This window comes from Salvelinus sp. IW2-2015, linkage group LG26 (genome assembly GCF_002910315.2).
Source record: "Salvelinus sp. IW2-2015 linkage group LG26, ASM291031v2, whole genome shotgun sequence".
Classification (NCBI taxonomy): Eukaryota; Metazoa; Chordata; class Actinopteri; order Salmoniformes; family Salmonidae; genus Salvelinus; species Salvelinus sp. IW2-2015.
The window spans coordinates 33,795,271-33,814,169 of NC_036866.1; the positions used below are offsets into that span (position 1 = coordinate 33,795,271).

The 18,899-nt window shown below is 42.5% G+C and overlaps 1 protein-coding gene across 2 annotated transcripts in view; it reads left to right on the forward strand.

Moving 5' to 3' along the window:
* Positions 1–18,074, forward strand: part of fbxo31 (F-box protein 31) — a 34,206-nt gene extending 16,132 nt beyond the window's left edge. For both annotated transcript variants that reach the window (XM_023971756.2, XM_023971757.2), the window contains 5 exons: positions 1,674–1,748; positions 2,963–3,072; positions 4,130–4,283; positions 4,593–4,948; positions 8,498–18,074. In XM_023971756.2, the coding sequence (XP_023827524.1) occupies positions 1,674–1,748; positions 2,963–3,072; positions 4,130–4,283; positions 4,593–4,948; positions 8,498–8,720 (918 nt within the window). In that variant the 3' untranslated portion in view covers positions 8,721–18,074. The remainder of the gene's footprint in view (positions 1–1,673; positions 1,749–2,962; positions 3,073–4,129; positions 4,284–4,592; positions 4,949–8,497) is intronic.
* The last annotated feature ends 825 nt before the right edge of the window (positions 18,075–18,899 follow it).

The following is an 18,899-nucleotide window of genomic DNA, read 5'->3' on the forward strand; positions in this document are numbered from 1 at the left end:
TACTCGATTATAAGATATATTCGTGTCTATAGATAAGTAATGTATTGTTACCTCATCAGTCTCATTCTGAACGTCGCAAAATTCTTGGATATCTGCACGAACCCTAGCCTAAGTGATGTCTCAGCGATATACAAATTGGCTTAATTATTTATTTACTAACTAAATAATCACACAGAATTACATAAACAACCACTCGGTGAAGGCTATAGTGATTACTAACATAATGCAATGAAAAGTCCCTAGTGGACTAACCCGATATGACGCTTGTTACACAATGGAAAGGGAGTGGGGAGAGAAAGAAGTGGACTTATCGTACATACATTGGGAAAATACGCCCACCGTAAATATGGATATTTAGCACCCTAACAACCCCTCATTAAGATTTAGAAATGCAACATATATTTACGCTTAGGTGTCTTTCTCTGTGTCTCTGAAACCACTCGGCCGTCTTTGGCGAGTAGTTCGAGGGATGTAAGACTGGTTTGTCCACCAGAGGTCACAATGTCCTTTGTAGTTGTAGTAGGCTTCTTTATCTTAACTTCACTAGGGTAGGGGGCAGCATTCGGAATTTGATGAAATGCATGCCCAAATTAAACTGCCTTCTCGGGCCCAGAAGATATATTCATATAACTGGTAGATTTGGATAGAAAACACTCTAAAGTTTCCAAACTGTTAAAATAGTGTCTGTGAGTATAACAGAACTGATTTGGCAGGCAAAAACCTGAGCAATCCATTCAGGAAGGTTTTTTTGAGGGGGGGTTTGTAGTTTTCTATTCAATGCCATTACATTATCCATTGACTTAGGACTCAAATTGCAGTTTCTATGCCTTCCACTAGATGTCAACAGTCTTTAGAAATTGTTTCAGGCTTGTATTCTGAAAAATGAAGAAGATCAGTCTGAATGAGTGGACCCTAAAGTGTCACAGAGCTTTTTCATGGTCGCGCGTTTCTTGTTTACCTTTTAAATTGACGACGTTATTGTCCGGTTGAAATATTATCGATTATTTAGGCTAAAAACAACCTGAGGTTTGAATATAAACATCGTTTGACATGTTTCTATGAACTTTACGGATACAATTTGGATTTTTGTCTTCCTGTTTTGACTGCGTTTGAGCCTTTGGATTACTGAAGAAAACGCAAGCAAAACTGAGGTTTTTGGATATAAAGAGACTTTATCGAACAAAAGGAACATTTATTGAGTGCAACCATATGAAGATCATCAAAGGTAAGGGATTAATTTTATCTCTATTTCTGACATGTGTAACTGTTCTACTTGGCTGGCTACTGTTTGTAATGATTTGTCTAGTGGGCTATGTTCTCAAATAATCGTAAGGTATGCTTTCGCCGTAAAGCATTTTTTAAAATCTGACACCGTGGTTGGATTCACAAGAAGTTAATCTTTGTATTTGTAATCTATGTAAAATATATTTTGTTTTCTGAATTTTTATAATGAGTATTTCTGTATTTGAATTTGGCGCCCAGCAGTTTCACTGGCTGTTGAAGAGGTGGGACGCTACCGTCTCACGTGCCCAAGAGAGGTTAAGTCATAAAACCGGGGGAACTCCCCCAGGAGAGAGCGAGAGTTTGGCTATCTGTCAGCCATTGGCCTAGCTGATGACACACGTCTTCCATGGCTTTGTGATAAAAGCTGCAATGTCTATTCTTATTTCCAGACTGGGAAGAAGGACGAGTTCTCGACTAAGTGCAACCAGACAGATCATCACCGCATGCCAGGGGGGAGACAGGAGGTGAGGAGGGGTCTTTTGTCACTTCACAACACTTTGTATATTGTTATCATATGGCTGAGGCAACTATGTATTAATTGAACAATTAATCAATAAATCACATAGTATAGCACTTTTTACAAACACACAACCTCAATGTTCCGATCATACTGAAAGTTCGCTGTTGTCCCTCATGATGAAATCGGGGAGGGGACTGTGGATCTGTCTCCGTTCGTTCGTACATTAGTCACGCGATATCTCAGACGGCACTGGTCCGATTTTGACAAAACTTGGGTGAATGATGTGGCTTGCCTTAGAGATCACAATCAAAACATAAATCTTTATATGCAACAAGGCACTAAAGTAATATTTAAGAAATGTGGCAAAGCAATTAACTTTTCCTCTGAATACAGTGTACCAATAATACCAATAAAACACATTACTGAGTACCACTCTCCATATTTTCAAGCATAGTGGTGGCTGCATTATGTTATGGTTATTTTTGTAATCGTTAAGATCTGGGACGTTTTTCGGGCAAAGCACAGGCTATATTCTAGCGGAAAACCTGGTCGTCTGCTTTCCACCAGAAACTAGGAGATTTAATTCACCTTCCAGCAGGACAATAACCTAAAACACAAGGCCAAATCCACACTGGAGTTGCCTACCAAGAAGACTGTGAATGTTCCTGACTTAAATCTACTTGCAAATCTATGGCAAGACCTGAAAGTGGTTGTCTAGCAATGATCAACAACCAATTTGACAGCTTGAAGAATTTTGAAAAGAATAATGGGCAAATGTTGCTCAATCCGGGTGTGGAAAGCTCTTAGACGCAATATCTCAGACACCACTGGCCCAATTTTGATGAAGATTGGATGAATGATTCGTCCTGCAATAGAGTTCTGGCATTTACAAAATTACACTGATTGGCCCAAGGGGGTAGCTATAGTAAGTGACTGTATGCACGTTAGTTACACGCAATATCTTAGACAGCACTGGACTGATTTTGACGAAACTTGGGTAAATGATGCATCTTGCCATTGAGATCCGTAATTTAAATTAGACTGATTGACCCAAAGTGGTGCTGCATCATTTTTGGGGGATGACATGTTTACTGTTACCTTGTCTAAGATTTGGGTTGAATCAAGTCGTTCAGATTTCAATAGGTAAATGAGGCACATCGGTGAGGCACATCGGTGAGCGCCCACAAGTGAGCGTGACCGTGGGTTTTCTGTTGGCAGGAGTTCCGCACATGGCTGGAGGAGGAGTGGGGGAGGACACTGGAGGACATCTTCCATGAGCACATGCAGGAGCTCATTCTTATGAAGTTCATCTACACAAGCCAATACGAGTAGGTCTTCCATATGACAGTATACCAGCCAATATGAGTAGGTCTTCCTTATGACAGTATACCAGCCAATACGAGTAGGTCTTCCTTATGACAGTATACCAGCCAATACGAGTAGGTCTTCCTTATGACAGTTGACCACCATACGAGTAGGTCTTCCTTATGACAGTATACCAGCCAATGCGAGTAGGTCTTCCTTATGACAGTATACCAGCCAATGCGAGGTAGGTCTTCCTTATGACAGTATACCAGCCAATGCGAGTAGGTCTTCCTTATGACAGTATACCAGCCAATGCGAGTAGGTCTTCCTTATGACAGTATACCAGCCAATGCGAGTAGGTCTTCCTTATGACAGTATACCAGCCAATGCGAGTAGGTCTCCTTATGACAGTATACAGCCAATGCGAGTAGGTCTTCCTTATGCAGTATACCAGCCAATGCGAGTAGGTCTTCCTTATGACAGTATACCAGCCAATGCGAGTGAGTCTTCCTTATGACAGTATACCAGCCAATGCGAGTAGGTCTTCCTTATGACAGTATACCAGCCAATGCGAGTAGGTCTTCCTTATGACAGATACCAGCCAATGCGAGAGGTCTTCCTTATGACAGTATACCAGCCAATGCGAGTAGGTCTTCCTTATGATCAGTATACCCAAGCCAATGCGAGTAGGTCTTCCTTATGACAGTATACCAGCCAATGCGAGTAGGTCTTCCTTATGACAGTATACCAGCCAATGCGAGTAGGTCTTCCATATTACATCTACTGTTTTAGACAATTTATTTAAATATTTTAATTTTGCCACCTATGTTCCTTTTATTTTCTTTGTTTACTCTGGTCAGTGAAATATCTAGCTGGAGGCTATGAATTAATTGTAATGTACATACATTTTCCTCAATGTGTCCCTATAATGCTTTAAGGGATGGGTCGCTAGGTGACTTGACACGTACCCCATTCATTCATTTTTCATTCAGTGATATTGTATTCTTTTTTTAAGAGGTTCATATTAATCTGTTTTATGTAATTGGCTTCATGAATGTTGATGATGCTGTGTTCTGACAGTAACTGCCTGACGTACCGGCGGATCTACCTCCCCCCCCGGATGTCCTCGGACCTGCTGCAGCCGGGCCTGTTCAAAGGCACCTATGGCAGCCACGGCCTGGAGATCGTCATGCTCAGCTTTCATGGGCCCTGCGCCAGGGCCACCAAGCTTACTGTCAGTCCCTCAACCCTACTGTTTCCAACTCCACCCTTCTTCCTAATGTTTTTAACATTTTATTTTATCCTTAAAGTAGTTGGATGGCATTGAGTTAGGTGGGCAGAACACTATATTACAGGTGGCCTACATATTCCATTGTGTATATAACAAAACCTTCAGTGTGATCTGTTCAGTTGGCATGAAGACATTTTGAAATTGAAAACAAAAGTCCTTATTACACGTTTGGGTAGTACCTCTTTCCTTTCAAAACATTGTCCACATTTTGTGCCTACTGAACATGCCCCTGCCCTTTCTCCTTCCTCCTAGGGGGACCCCAATGTCCCAGCAGGCCAGCTAACGCTTGACGTGGACCTGAACCGGCCTGTGTGCCTGCCGGACCTGGAGCACCAGCGCAGCATGGAAGAGCTGTCTCGCCTGGTGCTGGGGGTGCACGAGGAGGCGCCGAACCCAGATGTGGCCCCCCAGGGAGCTGCTTCAGAGGGGGTTGTGGCTGGTGGTGCTGGGGCAGCGGGGCTGGAGTTGGCTATGGAAGCCCAATCAGAGAGACCCCAGCTTGGGCCCAGTAGCAGCAGCAGCAGCGCTCCATCAGAGGCCCAGCCTTTCGTCCTGCCTCTGGGGGTCATGACCCGCAATGAGGTTTACCCACGAACCTGCAAGATGTGGTGAGACCATTTATATCACACCTTTTCAGGTTGTTATTCACACATCCTCATATAGCCAAGAGTGCCAGGAAAATGTAGCTGCATAATATAATAAAATGGTCATTTAGCAGACACTTTTCTCCAAACGGACTGAGTTTATGCATGTATTCTGTGCATATCACACATTTCAAGTGTTACAAGCACAACACTCCGGCCAACTGAACCATTGGATCACAACATGTGATACACCATCCAAAGTACCTTCAGAAAGTATTCATACCCACATTTTGTTGTTACAGCCTGAATTCAAAATAGATTAAATTTTTTTTTTTTTTATCACCCATCTACACACAATACCCCATAATGACAATGTGAAAACATGTTTTCAAATGTATTGAAAATGAAATACAGAAATATCTAATTTACATAATTGTTCACACCCCTGAGTCAATACTTTGTAGAAGCACATTTGGCAGCTTTTACAGCTGTGAGTCTTTCTGGGTAAATCTCTAAGAGATTTCCAGACCTGGATTGTGCAACATTTGCCAATTTATTATTTTCAATACTCTTCAAGCTCTGTCAAATTGGTTGTTGATCATTGCTAGACAACCATTTTCAGGTCTTGCCATAGATTTAAGTTAAAACTGTAACTGACTTACAGGAACATTCACTGTCTTCTTTGTAAGCAACTCCAGTGTATATTTGGCCTTGTGTTTTAGGTTATTGTCCTGCTGAAAGGTGAATTCATCTCCCAGTGTCTGATGGAAAGGCTGAACCAGGTTTTCCTCTAGGATTTGGCCTGTACTAAGCTCCTTTCAGTTTATTTTTTTGTCCTGAAAAACTCCAGTCTTTAACGATTACAAGCATACCCATAACATTGCAGCCACCACTATGCTTGAAAATATGGAGAGTGGTACTCAGTAATGTGTTGTATTGGATTTGCCCCAAATCCAACACTTTCTATTCAGGATAAAAAGTGAATTGCTTTGCCAATTAAAAAAAAAAAAAAAGTATTACATAAGGGTCTTGTTGCAAACAGTTTGAATATTTGTATTCTGTACAGGCTTCCTTCTTTCAACTCTGTCAATTAGGATAGTATTGTAGAGTAACTACAATGTTGATCCTTCCTCAGTTTATGCCTATCACAGACAACAAAATCATTGGGCTCATGGTGAAATCCCTGAGTGGTTTCCTTCCTCTCCGGCAACTGTGTTAGGAAGGACGCCTGTATCTTTGTAGTGACTGGGTGTATTGATACACCATCCAAAGTGTAATTAATAACTTCACCATGCTCAAAGGGATATTCAATGTCTGCTTTTATTATTTGTACCCATCTACTAATAGGGGCCATTCTTTGAGGCATTGGAAAACCTCCCTGGTCTTTGTGGTTGAATCTGTTTAGCAGAGAGAACAGTCTATGACTAGGGTGGCTGGAGTCTTTTACACTTTTTAGAGCCTTCCTCTGAGACCGCCTGGTATAGAGGTCCTGGATGGCAAGAAGCTTGGCCTCTGATGTACTGAGCCGTACGCACTATCGTTTGGTACCTTGTGGTCGGAGGCCGAGCAGTCGCCATACCAGGCAGTGATGCAACCTGTCAGAATGCTCTCGATGGTTCAGCTGTAAAACCTTTTGAGGATCTGAGGACCCATGCCAAACCATTTCAGTCTTCTAAGAGGGAATAGGTTTGCGGATGTGTTGTTACCTACCCTTACCAACAGTGTGGGCGGTCCGTCAGGAATTCCAGGATCCAGTTGCAGAGGGAGCTGTTTGGTTCCAGGGTCCTTAGCTTAGTGATGAGCTTTTAGGGCACTATGGTGTTGAACGCTGAGCTGCAGTCAATGAATAGCATTCTCACATAGGTGTTCCTTTTGTCCAGATGTGGAGTGCAATAGAGATTGCATCATCTGTGGATCTGTTGGGGCGGTATGCAAATTGGAGTTGGTGTAGGGTTTCTGGGATAATGGTGTTGTGGGCCATGACCAGCCTTTCAAAGCACTTAACGGCTAAAGACGTGTGTGTGCTACGGGTCGGTAGTCATTTGAAATATGTTGGTATTAGAGACTCGGACAGGGAGAGGTTGAAAATGTCAGTGAAGACACTTGCCAGTTGGTCAGCGTATGCTCGGAGTACAAGTCCTGGTAATGCGTCTGGCCCTGCGACCTAGTGAATGTTGACTTGTTTAAAGGTCTTACTCACATCGGCTGTGTAGAGAGTGATCACACAGTCGCCCAGAACAGCTGATGCTCTCATGCATCAGCTGTGTTACTTGCCTCGAAGCGAGCATAGAAGATATTTAGCTCGTTTGGTAGGCTCTTGTCACTGGGCAGTTCTCGGCTGTGCTTCCTTTTTGTATTCGGTAATAGTTTGCAAGCCCTGCCACATCCGACGTGCGTTGGAGCCGGTGTAGTATGATTCGATCTTAGTCCTGTATTGACGCCTTGCCTGTTTGATGGTTCGTCGGCGGGTATAGCGGGATTTCTTATAAGCTTCCAGGTTTGAGTCTCGCTCCTTGAAAGCGGCAGCTCTACCATTTTGCTCAGTGCGAATGTTGCCTGTAATGTACGTACAGTCACTGTGGGGACGACGTCGTCAATGCACTTATTGATGAAACCAGTGACTGATGTGGTGTACTCCTCAATGCCATCGGAAGGATCCCGGAAACATATTCCAGTCTGTGATAGCAAAAATGTCCTGTAGTTTAGCATCTGCCTACTTTTTTTATAGCCTGAGTCACTGGTGCTTCTTGCTTTAATATTTGCTTGTAAGCAGGAGGATAGAATTATGGTCTGATTTGCCAAATGGAGGGTGAGGGAAAGCTTTGTATGCATCTCGGTGTGTGGAGCAAAGGTGGTCTAGAGTTTTTTTCCCCCCTCTGGTTGCACATTTAACATGCTGATAGAAATGAGGCAAAACTGTTTTAAGTTTCCCTGCATTAAAGTCCCCGGCCACTAGGAGCGCCGCCTCTGGATGAGCGTTTTCCTGTTTGAATGGCCGTATACAGCTCATTGAGTGCGGTCTGAGTGTTAGCATCGGTTTGTGGTGGTAAATAGAAAGCTACGAAGAATATAGATGAGAACTCTAGGTAGATAGTGTGGTCTACAGCTTATCATGAGATACTCCACCTCAGGTGAGCAAGACCTTGAGACTCCCTTAGATATTGTGCACCAGCTTTTGTTTACAAATATGCATAGTCCCCCGCTCTGTGTCTTACCAGAGGCTACTGTTCTATCCTGCCGATACAGGGATGAGGGCCTGTACGGGTGTTTGGAGTATATCCTTCCTGTCCGACTCATTAAAGAAACTCTTCGTCCAACTCTAGCACTGTGGTGCAGTGCCTTCGACCGCTGCGCCACTGGGGAGGCCAATTTGGCAACATTTTATTCCACTTTGACATTATGGGGTATTGTGTGTAAACCAGTGGGAAAAATATATAAATTTATCCATTTTTAATTTCCGTCTGTAACAATAAAATGTGGAAAAAGGCAAGTGGTGTGAATACTTTCTGAAGGCACCATATGCTACGCAACAGGAAATCATGTTTAATTTATTTGTTTTTTCATTGATTTCAGCTTCTACGGGACGGGCCTGATTGCAGGCCACGGCTTCACAAGTCCGGAGCGCACACCGGGCCTGTTTGTCTTGTTCGATGAAGACCACTTCGGCTTCATCTGGCTAGAGCTCAAGTCGTTCAGCCTTTACAGCCGCCTGACGGACCGGCTGGCCCACGCCTATGCCCCCGACATGGAGCACTTTGAGGCCATGCTGCGCAACATGCAGTCCTGGACATCCTGATGGGGCAGACAGACACAGGCTTACCTAGACCACGTACACACATCCCGAGTGTTGACCGCACCTGGAAAACATTTGGGAACCTAGTTGTAACCTATAACTAAGGCCCGTTGTTTTTTCCTGATCAGGTGATGTGGTTAGGCAAAACTCTTGGCCTTAATTATCACTCATGTATGTATATCTTTCCCCTATAGAACCCCTAAATGCTTATACAAAGAAAAGCCCCATATTTACTACCCCTGTAGAATCTCTACTGTACACAGCTTCACAATCCCAAATCACCTCCACACTGTCCCACACATTTCTGGCCCTGGCCAGAAACAACCTTTTGCCCTACCCCCTAGGCACCTGAAGTATCCTTGCTCCCTGTTCCATGTTTCCCCTCTTTTCACCTCTACACGACATCAGTATCTCTGCTGCGGCATACCCAGAGGTCATATGACATGACAAAGGCTTCCTTAACAGCTTCTTGTTATTAATTTAAACCAGAGAAGAGGATTTTACTTTTCATCCCACAAACACCGGAACAAACGCTCCGTGCCTCTGAGTTGTAATGTATACACCATGTCTGTATTGCCTAATGCTACAGTGCCTTGCAAAGTGTTTTTCCTATTTTGTTGCATTACAACCTTTAATTTTAAATGATTTTTATTTCGATGTCATATAATTGACATGAAGAAAATGGTCCAAATTGGTGAAGTAAAATGAAAAAAATAAGTTAATGAAAAGGGGGAAAAGTGGTGCGTGCATATGTATTCATCCACTTTGCTATGAATCCCATAAATAAGATCTGGTGCAACCAATTACCTTCAGAAGTCACATAATTAGATTGCACACAGGTGGACTTTATTTAACTAAGTGTCACATGATCTCTGTATACATACACCTGTTCTGAAAGGCCCCAGAGTCTGCAACACCACTAAGCAAGGGGCACCACCAAGCAAGCGGCACCATGAAGACCAAGGAGCTCTCCAAACAGGTCCGGGACAAAGTTGTGGAGAAGTACAGATCAGGGCTGGGTTATATAAAAATATCAGAAACTTTGAACATCCACAGAGTACCATTAAATCCATTATTAAAAAATGGAAGAATATGGCAACTCAACAAACCTGACAAGAGAGGGCGGCCCACCAAAACTCACGGACCAGGCAAGGAGGGCATTAATCAGAGAGGCAACAAAGAGACCAAAGATAATCTTGAAGGAGCTGCAACGCTCCACAGGGAGATTGGAGTATCTGTCCATAGGACCACTTTAAGCTGTGCACTCCACACAGCTGGGCTTTACGGAAGAGTTGCCATAAAAAAGCCATTGTTTAAGGAAAAAAATAAGCAAAAACGTTTGGTGTTTGCCAAAAGGCATGTGGGAGACTCCCCAAACAGATGGAAGAAGGTACTCTGGTCAGATGAGACTAAAATGTAGCTTTTTGGCCATCAAAGAAAACGCTATGTCTGGCACAAACCCAACACCTTTCATCACCCCGAGAACACCATCCCCACAGTGAAGCATGGTGGTGGAAGCATCATGCTGTGGGGATGTTTTTCATTGGCAGGGACTGGGAAACGGGTCAGAATTGAAGGAATGATGGATGGGAATACAGGGAAATTCTTGAGGGAAACCTGTTTCAGTCTTCCAGAGATTTGAGACTGGGACGAAGGTTCACCTTCAAGCAGGACAATGACCCTAAGCATACTGCTAAAGTAACACTCGAGTGGTTTAAGGGGAAACATTTAAATGTCTTGGAATGGCCTAGTCAAATCCCAGACCTCAATCCAATTGTGAATCTGTGGTGTGACTTAAAGATTGCTGTACACCAGCAGAACCCATCCAACTTGAAGGAGCTGGAGCATTTTTTTCTTGAAGAATGGGCAAAAATCCCAGTGGCTAGATGTGCCAAGCTTATAGAGACATACCCCAAGAGACTTGCAGCTGTAATTGCTGCAAAAGGTGTCTCTACAAAGTATTGACTTTGGGGTGGTGAATAGTTATGCACGCTCAAGTTCAGTTTGTCTTATTTCTTGTTTGTTTCACAATAAAACATATTTTGCATCTTCAAAGTGGTAGGCATGTGTAAATCAAATGATATAAACCCCCCCAAAAAATCAATTTTAATTCCAGGTTGTAAGGCAACAAAATAGGAAAAATGCCAAGGGTGGGTAAATAATTTTGCAAGTCACTGTAAGAGAAGTGAATGGAATTTCTACTAAAGCTGTTATTCTTTGATTTTGTTTGGATGCATGCTGCATTTTCATTTTAATGCCACCTGTTTCCAATACTCTTATTCACAATCTGAGACACTTTTGGTTTGCTATATATTAGTGTGTACATTGCTCTTAGTTTGGTTCACAGGTGGCATTATGGTGTTAGAAAAGATCTCCTGTGCTTTTACTCTTTTCGTCACATGGTCAAGGAAAATATAATTTATTTTAATATTACACAATTGGGCATTTGCATATCAGAAATTACAACTTTTTATTTTCTAAATACTTCTGATGGATAGTATGTAGTAAAATGGAAATATTTAATGACTGGATGTTTCAACATTTTAGTATTTTCTACATGTTGGCAAAAAGCTTACGCTGTACTGTAGCTGTATCAGCCATTTGTAGTTAGACTGATAGCATATTGCCCTATTGGATGCTTTTAACAGGATGTTATAAAGATATTGCAACACCCGTTAGGATAATAGCCGTTTGCAAAACATTGTACAACACAAAATGCTATTCAAGGTTCTCATCTTTATTCCCATTTGGACCCCAGGAAGAGTAGCTGCTGCTGCCTTGGTAGCAGCTAATGGGGATCCTACTGAATACTAAATCATACTGTACATTTACGTTGCGAAAAGTGTATGACTGTCTCCCATGGCCTGACGGTGGCACCCAGGGGCTCTCCTTTTTCAAGTGCACTTTTCTTGGCAGTACAGTGGATGGTTTTGTCTCAACTCCTCTATGGATTCCTTTCCTTGATCCCTTTCCTTCATGATCACGAATGGCTGAATGGACTGGAAGGGTTTTCCACTGTGGCTTTCCCCCATCTTCTCCTGACGACAGGTCCGTGATCATGGAGGGCAGGACATAAGGAAAGGACGCTAAGTTGATAGTATTGAGACCGTCACTAACTCAGAGCAGTTCTTTTGTATCAGACTGCAGCTTTACTAACGTTTGAAAAAAATAAGCTCTAGAGAGAGTAAAGAAGTAATATATAAATGGAACCTATTTAATAAGCATATTTTAAATATTTTTATTTTTGTGACGGCTGTAGAAATTTGCATCATCACTTGGTTGATTTGAGTTTTGTAAGCAATGTCGCTCATCTGTTGTGTAAGTAGCGCTTCTGTGGTCAGCTGTTTAAATGAAGCAGTCGTGCGCTTTGTAAATCCCAGAGGCACAACCCTGCTTGAAACCTGTTAGACCTGTTGAACTGCTCACTCTGACTTCAGTTTTGCAGTTTAAGCGTCCTTTCTCTTAACAATAATAAAAATTAAAAAACAAATTTTCCTCTTTCCCATTTCACACGTTTTGGAGCATAGCATAAGGTAACCAGTCCAACCAGTATGCATAATAATACTGTCCACACAGGCGATTTCCTAGATTTTGTTTAATTTGAGTATAGGCTAGACCAATTATGCACAAAATACATCTTAAATCAGTTTTGTTAAATTGCCAAGTGTAAAATGCAGTCGGCTATGTATTGTGTAATGGCGCAATCCTAATATGTTTTGTTTTGTGTGGGAGCTTGGGCTCATAAGGTCTAATATGCAAATGGTTCAACCGGTTAAACTTCTTTCTTCAAATTGATCAATCACAGTGAGGCAAGTTTTAAAATCAAATTGTATGTCACATGTGCCGAATACAACATGTGTAGACCATACTGTGAAATGCTTACAAGCCCTTAACCAACAATGCAGTTAATAAAACTGTGTTAAGTTAAAAAAAATTGATAAGTAAAAAATAATTAAAGAGCAGCAGTAAAATGACGAGAGGCTATGTACACTACCGGTCAAAAGTTTTAGAACACCTGCTCATTCAATGGTTTTTCTTTATTTTACAATTTTCTACATTGTAGATTAATAGTGAAGACATCAAAATTATGACAGCACATATGGAATCATGTTGTAACCAAAAAAAAGTGTTTATAAAATATATTTTCATTAGTTTTTTAGCCACCCTCAAATAGCTACCCTTTGTCTTAATGACAGCTTTGCACAAGCTTGGCATTCTCTCAACCAGCTTCACCTGGAATGCTTTTCCAACAGTCTTGAAGGAGTTCCCACATATGCTGAGCACTTGTTGGCTGCTTTTCCTTCACTCTGTGGTCCAACATCCCAAGCCATCTCATTTTGGTTGAGGTCGGAGGATTGTGGAGGCCAGGTCATCTGATGCAGCACTCCATCACTCTCCTTCTTGGTCAAATAGCCCTTACACAGCCTGGAGGTGTGTTGGGTCATTGTCCTGTTGAAAAACAAATGATAGTGGGACTAAGCCCAAAACAGATGGGATGGCGTATCGCTGCAGAATGCTGTGGTAGCCATGATGGTTAAGTGTGCCTTGCATTCTAAAGAAATCACTGACTGTGTCACCATCAAGCACCCCCACACCATAACAGCTCCCCCGTGCTTTACGGTGAGAAATACACATGCGGAGATCATCCGTTCACCCTCACCACATCTCACAAAGACACTGCGGTTGGAACCAAAAATCTCAAATTTGGACTCCAGACCAAAGGACACATTTCCACAGGTCTAATGTCCATGGCTCGTGTTTCTTTGCCCAAGCAAGTGTCTTCTTCTTATTGGTGTTCTTCAGTAGTGGTTTCTTTGCAGCAGTTTGACCATGAAGGCCTGATTCCTCTGAACAGTTGATGTTGAGTTACTTGAACTCTGTGAAGCATTTATTTGGGCATTTCTGCAATTTCTGAGGCTAGTAATTCTAATGAACTTATCCTCTGCAGCAGAGGTAACTCTGGGTCTTCCATTCCTGTGGCGGTCCTCATGAGAGCCAGTTTCATCATAGCTCTTGATAGTGCGACTGCAATTGATGAAGCTTTCAAAGTTTTTGAAATTTTCCGCATTGAATGACCATGTACTTTAAAGTAATGATGGAATGTCGTTTCTCTTTGCTTATTTGAGATTTTTTTGCCATAATATGGACTTTGTCTTTTACCAAATAGGGCTATCTTCTGTAAACTACCCCTACCTTGTCACAACACAACTGATTGGCTCAAACGCATTAAGAAAGAAACCCAAGGCAAAGGGTGGCTATTTGAAGAATCTCAAATATAAAATATATTTTGACTTTTTTGGTTACTACATGATTCCATATATGTTATTTCATAGTTTTGATGTCTTCACTATTACTCTACAATGTAGAAAATAGTAAAACTAAAGACAGAACACCTACTCATTCAAGGGTTTAAAACTTTTGACCGTAGTGTACAGGGGGTACTGGTACAGAGTCATTGTGCGGGGGCAACAGTTGAGGTAATATGTATATGTAGGTAGAGTTAAAGTGACTATGCATGGATAATAAACAGAATAGTAGCAGTGTAAAAGAGGGGGGCAATGCAAATAGTCTGGGTAGCCATTTCATTAGCTGTTCTGGAATCTCATGGCTTGGGGGTAGAAGCTGTTGAGAAGCCTTTTGGACCTAGTCTTGGCGCTCCGGTACCGCTTGCCGTGCGGAAGCAGAGAGAACAGTCTATGACTAGAGTGGCTGGAGTCTGACAATTTTTAAGGCCTTCCTCTGACACCGCCTGGTATAGAGGTCTGGATGGCAGGAAGCTTGACCCAGTGATGTACTGGGCCGTACGCACTACCCTCTAGTGCCTTGTGGTCAGAGGCCGAGCAGTTGCCATACCAGGCAGTGATGCAACCAGTCAGGATTCTTTTGATGGTGCAGCTGTAGAACTTTGATGATCTGAGGACCCATGCCAAATCTTTACAGTCTCCTGAGGGGGCATAGGCTTTGTCGTGCCCTCTTCATGACTGTCTTGGTGTGCTTGGACCATGATAGTTTGTTGATGTGGACACCAAGGAACTTGGCACTCTAAACCTACTACACTACAGCCCCGTTGATGAGAATGGGGGTGTGCTCTGTCCTTTTCCTGTATTCCAGTCATCTCCTTTGTCTTGATCATATTGAAGGAGAGGTTGTTGTCCTTGCACCACACAGCCAGGTCAGTGACCACCTCCCTATAGGCTGTCTCATAGTTGTCGTTGATCAGGCCTACCACTGTTGTGTCATCAGCAAACTTAATGATGGTGTGCCTGGCCATGCGTGAACAGGGAGTACAGGAGGGGACTGAGCACGCACCCCTGAGGGACCCCCGTGTTGAGGATCAGCGTGGTGGATGTGTTGTTACCTACCCTTACCACCTGGGGGCGGCCTGTCAGGAAGACTAGGATCCAGTTGCAGAGGGAGGTATTTAGTCCCAGGGCCCTTAGCTTAGTGATGAGCTTTGAGGGCACTATGGTGTTGAATGTTGAGCTGTAGTCAATGAATAGCATTCTCACATAGGTGTTCCTTTTGTCCAGGTGGGAAAGGGCAGTGTGGAGTGCAATAGAGATAGCATCATCTGTGGATTTGTTAGAGAGGTATGCAAATTGGAGTGGGTCTAGGGTTTCTGGGATAATGGTGTTGATGTGAGCCATGACCAGCCTTTCAAAGCACTTCATGGCTACAGATGTGAGTGCTATGGGTCGGTAGTCATTTAGGCAGGTTACCTTTAGTGTTCTTGGGCACTTGCCAGTTGGTCAGCGCATGGTCGGAGTACAAGTCCTGGTAATCCGTCTGGCTCTGCAGCCTTGTGAATATTGACCTGTTTAAAGGTCTTACTAACATCGGCTACGGAGAGTGTGATCACGCAGTTGTCCGGAATAGCTGATTTTCTCATGCATGTTTCAGTGTTATTTGCCTAGAAGCAAACATAGAAGTAATTTAGCTTGTCTGGTAGGCTTGTGTCACTGGGTAGCTCGCAGCTTTGCTTCCCTTTGTAGTCTGTAATAGGTTGCAAGCCCTGCCACATCCGACGAGCGTCTGAGCCGGTGTAGTACGATTCGATCTTAGTCCTGTATTGACGCTTTGCCTGTTTGATGGTTCGTCGGAGGGTATAGCAAGTTTTCTTATAAGCTTCCAGGTTAGAGTCCCGCTCCTTGAAAGCGGCAGCTCTACCCGTTAGCTCAGTGCGGATGTTGCCTGTAATCCATGGCTTCTGGTTGGGGTATGTACGTACAGTCACTGTGGGGACGACGTCATCGCTACACTTATTGATGAAGCCAGTGACTGATGTGGTGTACTCCTAAATGCCATTAGAAGAATTAGTTTTTTCCCACTCTGGTTGCACATTTAACATTCTGGTAGAAATTAGGTCAAACAGATTTAAGTTTCCCTACATTAAAGTCCCCGGCCACTAGGAGCGCTGCCCCTGGATGAGAATTTTCCTGTTTGCTTATGGCCGTATACAGCTCATTGAGTGCGGTCTGAGTGCCAGCATCGGTTTGTGGTGGTAAATAGACAGCTATGAAATATATAGAAGAAAACTGTCTTGGTAAATAGTATGGTCTACAGCTTTTCATGAGACACTCTACATCAGGTTAGCAAAACCTTGAGACTTCCTTAGATATTGTGCACCAGCTTTTGTTTACAAATATACATAGACCGCCACCCCTTGTCTTACCAGAGGCTACTGTTCTATCCTGGCGATACAGTGTGTAAGTGAACCCCAAATCAATGTAGTTCTCATCATATTTGCGCCTCGTCGATGGTCCAACGTCCCTGTCTGTTGTTCGGTGCTTTCTTGGGTAAGGGGGCAGTAGCTCTTCTGCTGCATCAGATTCACAACTTTGAGTGTCCATGTTAGCTGGGCTAGCAACAAATGTAGAATTACTGATGCTAGCATTGGATGTGCTTGTGGAAGCAGAACAACTTGTGGTCGACAGGTGCAGGTGTAGTACTGCTGGTAGTAGCAGTACTACCAGTATAGTTGGTATGCGTCTCTATGGACGCGGGCATTACTTCTTTTTTTTTACCATTTATCCATTTTCGAGCAGCCTCGTTTGGCTACATAGAGATCGTTAGTGGAATTCCTGTGAGAGAGTAACAATGAATGTGATTGGATGTTTATTATTTGACTAGGCTATCTGTATTTGGCATTGTGTTGTTATTTCACTGAACACAAGATAGTTAAATTTTATTTTTGGCAGTGAGAATGCTACTCGGGTTAGTAAAAATCCTCACCCAACAGTATAGCCCCCTTGGAAAATATAAATGGACTGTTTGAAAACGTGAAATATATGTATTTTTTATTATAAAAGACAATGTGAATCACATTTTTATTTGGCGTACCCCCGACGGCATTGCGCGTTCCCCTGGAGTCTCACTTTTTTCCCCTCAATGTGTTCCGGTACCTCAAAGCCCCCCTGGGTATGAGCTGACAAATAGGTGAGTGGCTGCTTGTGTCTCTCAAACCATAGAAAGTATAGGCTAATGCATGTTTTCATGTTAATTTGTATGGAGGGGGGGTTTATAGCCGTTGTAAGAGCAGGAATGGTAAACATAGCATCCCCAAACAGCTTAGTGAGTACATCATGGTTTTTCACCCGATTTACAGAGGTTCCCAGGTATTCATCTGCTATCAGCTCAGTTATCCACTGATCCTTTTGCTGAAGGAGACAAATACCATTTAGTGTAGCCACATTTTTATCTGTGCAATGTCTTGGCAGGTGTGACTGCAGTCTCTTACATCAGGGTAGAATAATGCCAGAAAAGGCATGACCTGCTCCCGGTCAATTCYATCCACCCAGGAATTAACAGTGAAGGAAAAGCAGCCAACAAGTGCTCAGCATATGTGAGAACTCCTTCCAGACGGTTGGAAAGCATTCCAGGTGAAGCTAGTTGAGAGAATGCCAAGAGTGTGCAAAGCTCTCAAGGCAAAGGGTGGCTACTTTGAAGAATCTCAAATATATTTGGTTACTACATGATTCCATGTGTTATTCATTTACATTTACATTTAAGTCATTTAGCAGACGCTCTTATCCAGAGCGACTTACAAATTGGTATATTCCATAGTTTTGATGTCTTCACTATTATGCTACAATGTAGAAAATAGTACAAATAAAGGAAAACCCTGGAATGAGTAGGTGTGACCAGGGGGGTGTTCTAGTCATTGATTTATGTGGCTGGGTTGTATGGTTCCCAATTTGGCGCAGCTGGTAATCGTTGCCTCTAATTGGGGATCATATTTAGGAAGCCCTTTCTCCCACCTGCTTTGTGGGATATTGTGTATGTGCTTGTTGCACTACGTTCCCGTGTCGCTGTTGGTTTGTAGAAGTTTCACCTTGCATTAAAAATGTGTAACTATAATCACGCTGCGCCTTGGTCCGTCTTTCATCACGAACGTGACACTTTTGACTGATACAGTATATAGACAAATAACTCTTATTACTATGCAATTGCTAAAGAATTTTATAACATGTTACTACAGTTGTTAAAGATATTCCTAAATAGCTGAAATAACTTAATGTTAACTTAGTGTTATCCAAGTCACGTAAAATATCACATTCAATATTATTGTTATACATTTTGAAATAAATTCTCAAAGCTGACTTAAGTTTGCCAGTAGCCTACCAAATTCGTCAGTGTTGGCTCCAGTCATGAACGGTACCTTGTGCATCTCATGGTTTTGGAAACTCCAACTTGGGCAGGAAATGCCCGTCAACAATCACACCACAATACAACAATTGATTCTTTAAAAATACAGAAGTTGAGAACATGATTATTAAAGTAAAAAAAGGAAAGTCACACATCATTCAAGCAGTATCCCTCTAAGGAACGTTTTAGGCTCAAATAATTTGTTTACAGGACATCACTTGAGATAGTTGTGATGAAAATAGTATATTGGTGATGTAGACCTTGAACTGTGTCGATTTTTGTTTGCCACAGACAAGGGGTCAGAGCTCATGGTAACATCCATAGCTGCAGTACCACTCAGCTATTGCACGATGGAACAGATCAGCAAACAACAGTGAATGAAGCTGCCAATTACTAACAATATTAAGAACCCTGACGAAGGCCATGCAGTCGAAACGCATCAGAGTTTTTAAACTTTGTTTCCATTGAACATGCCATACAAATAAAGGAATTTTAATTAATTATATGAAGAATGCCTTGGTCCTCCTTTCTTTTTAA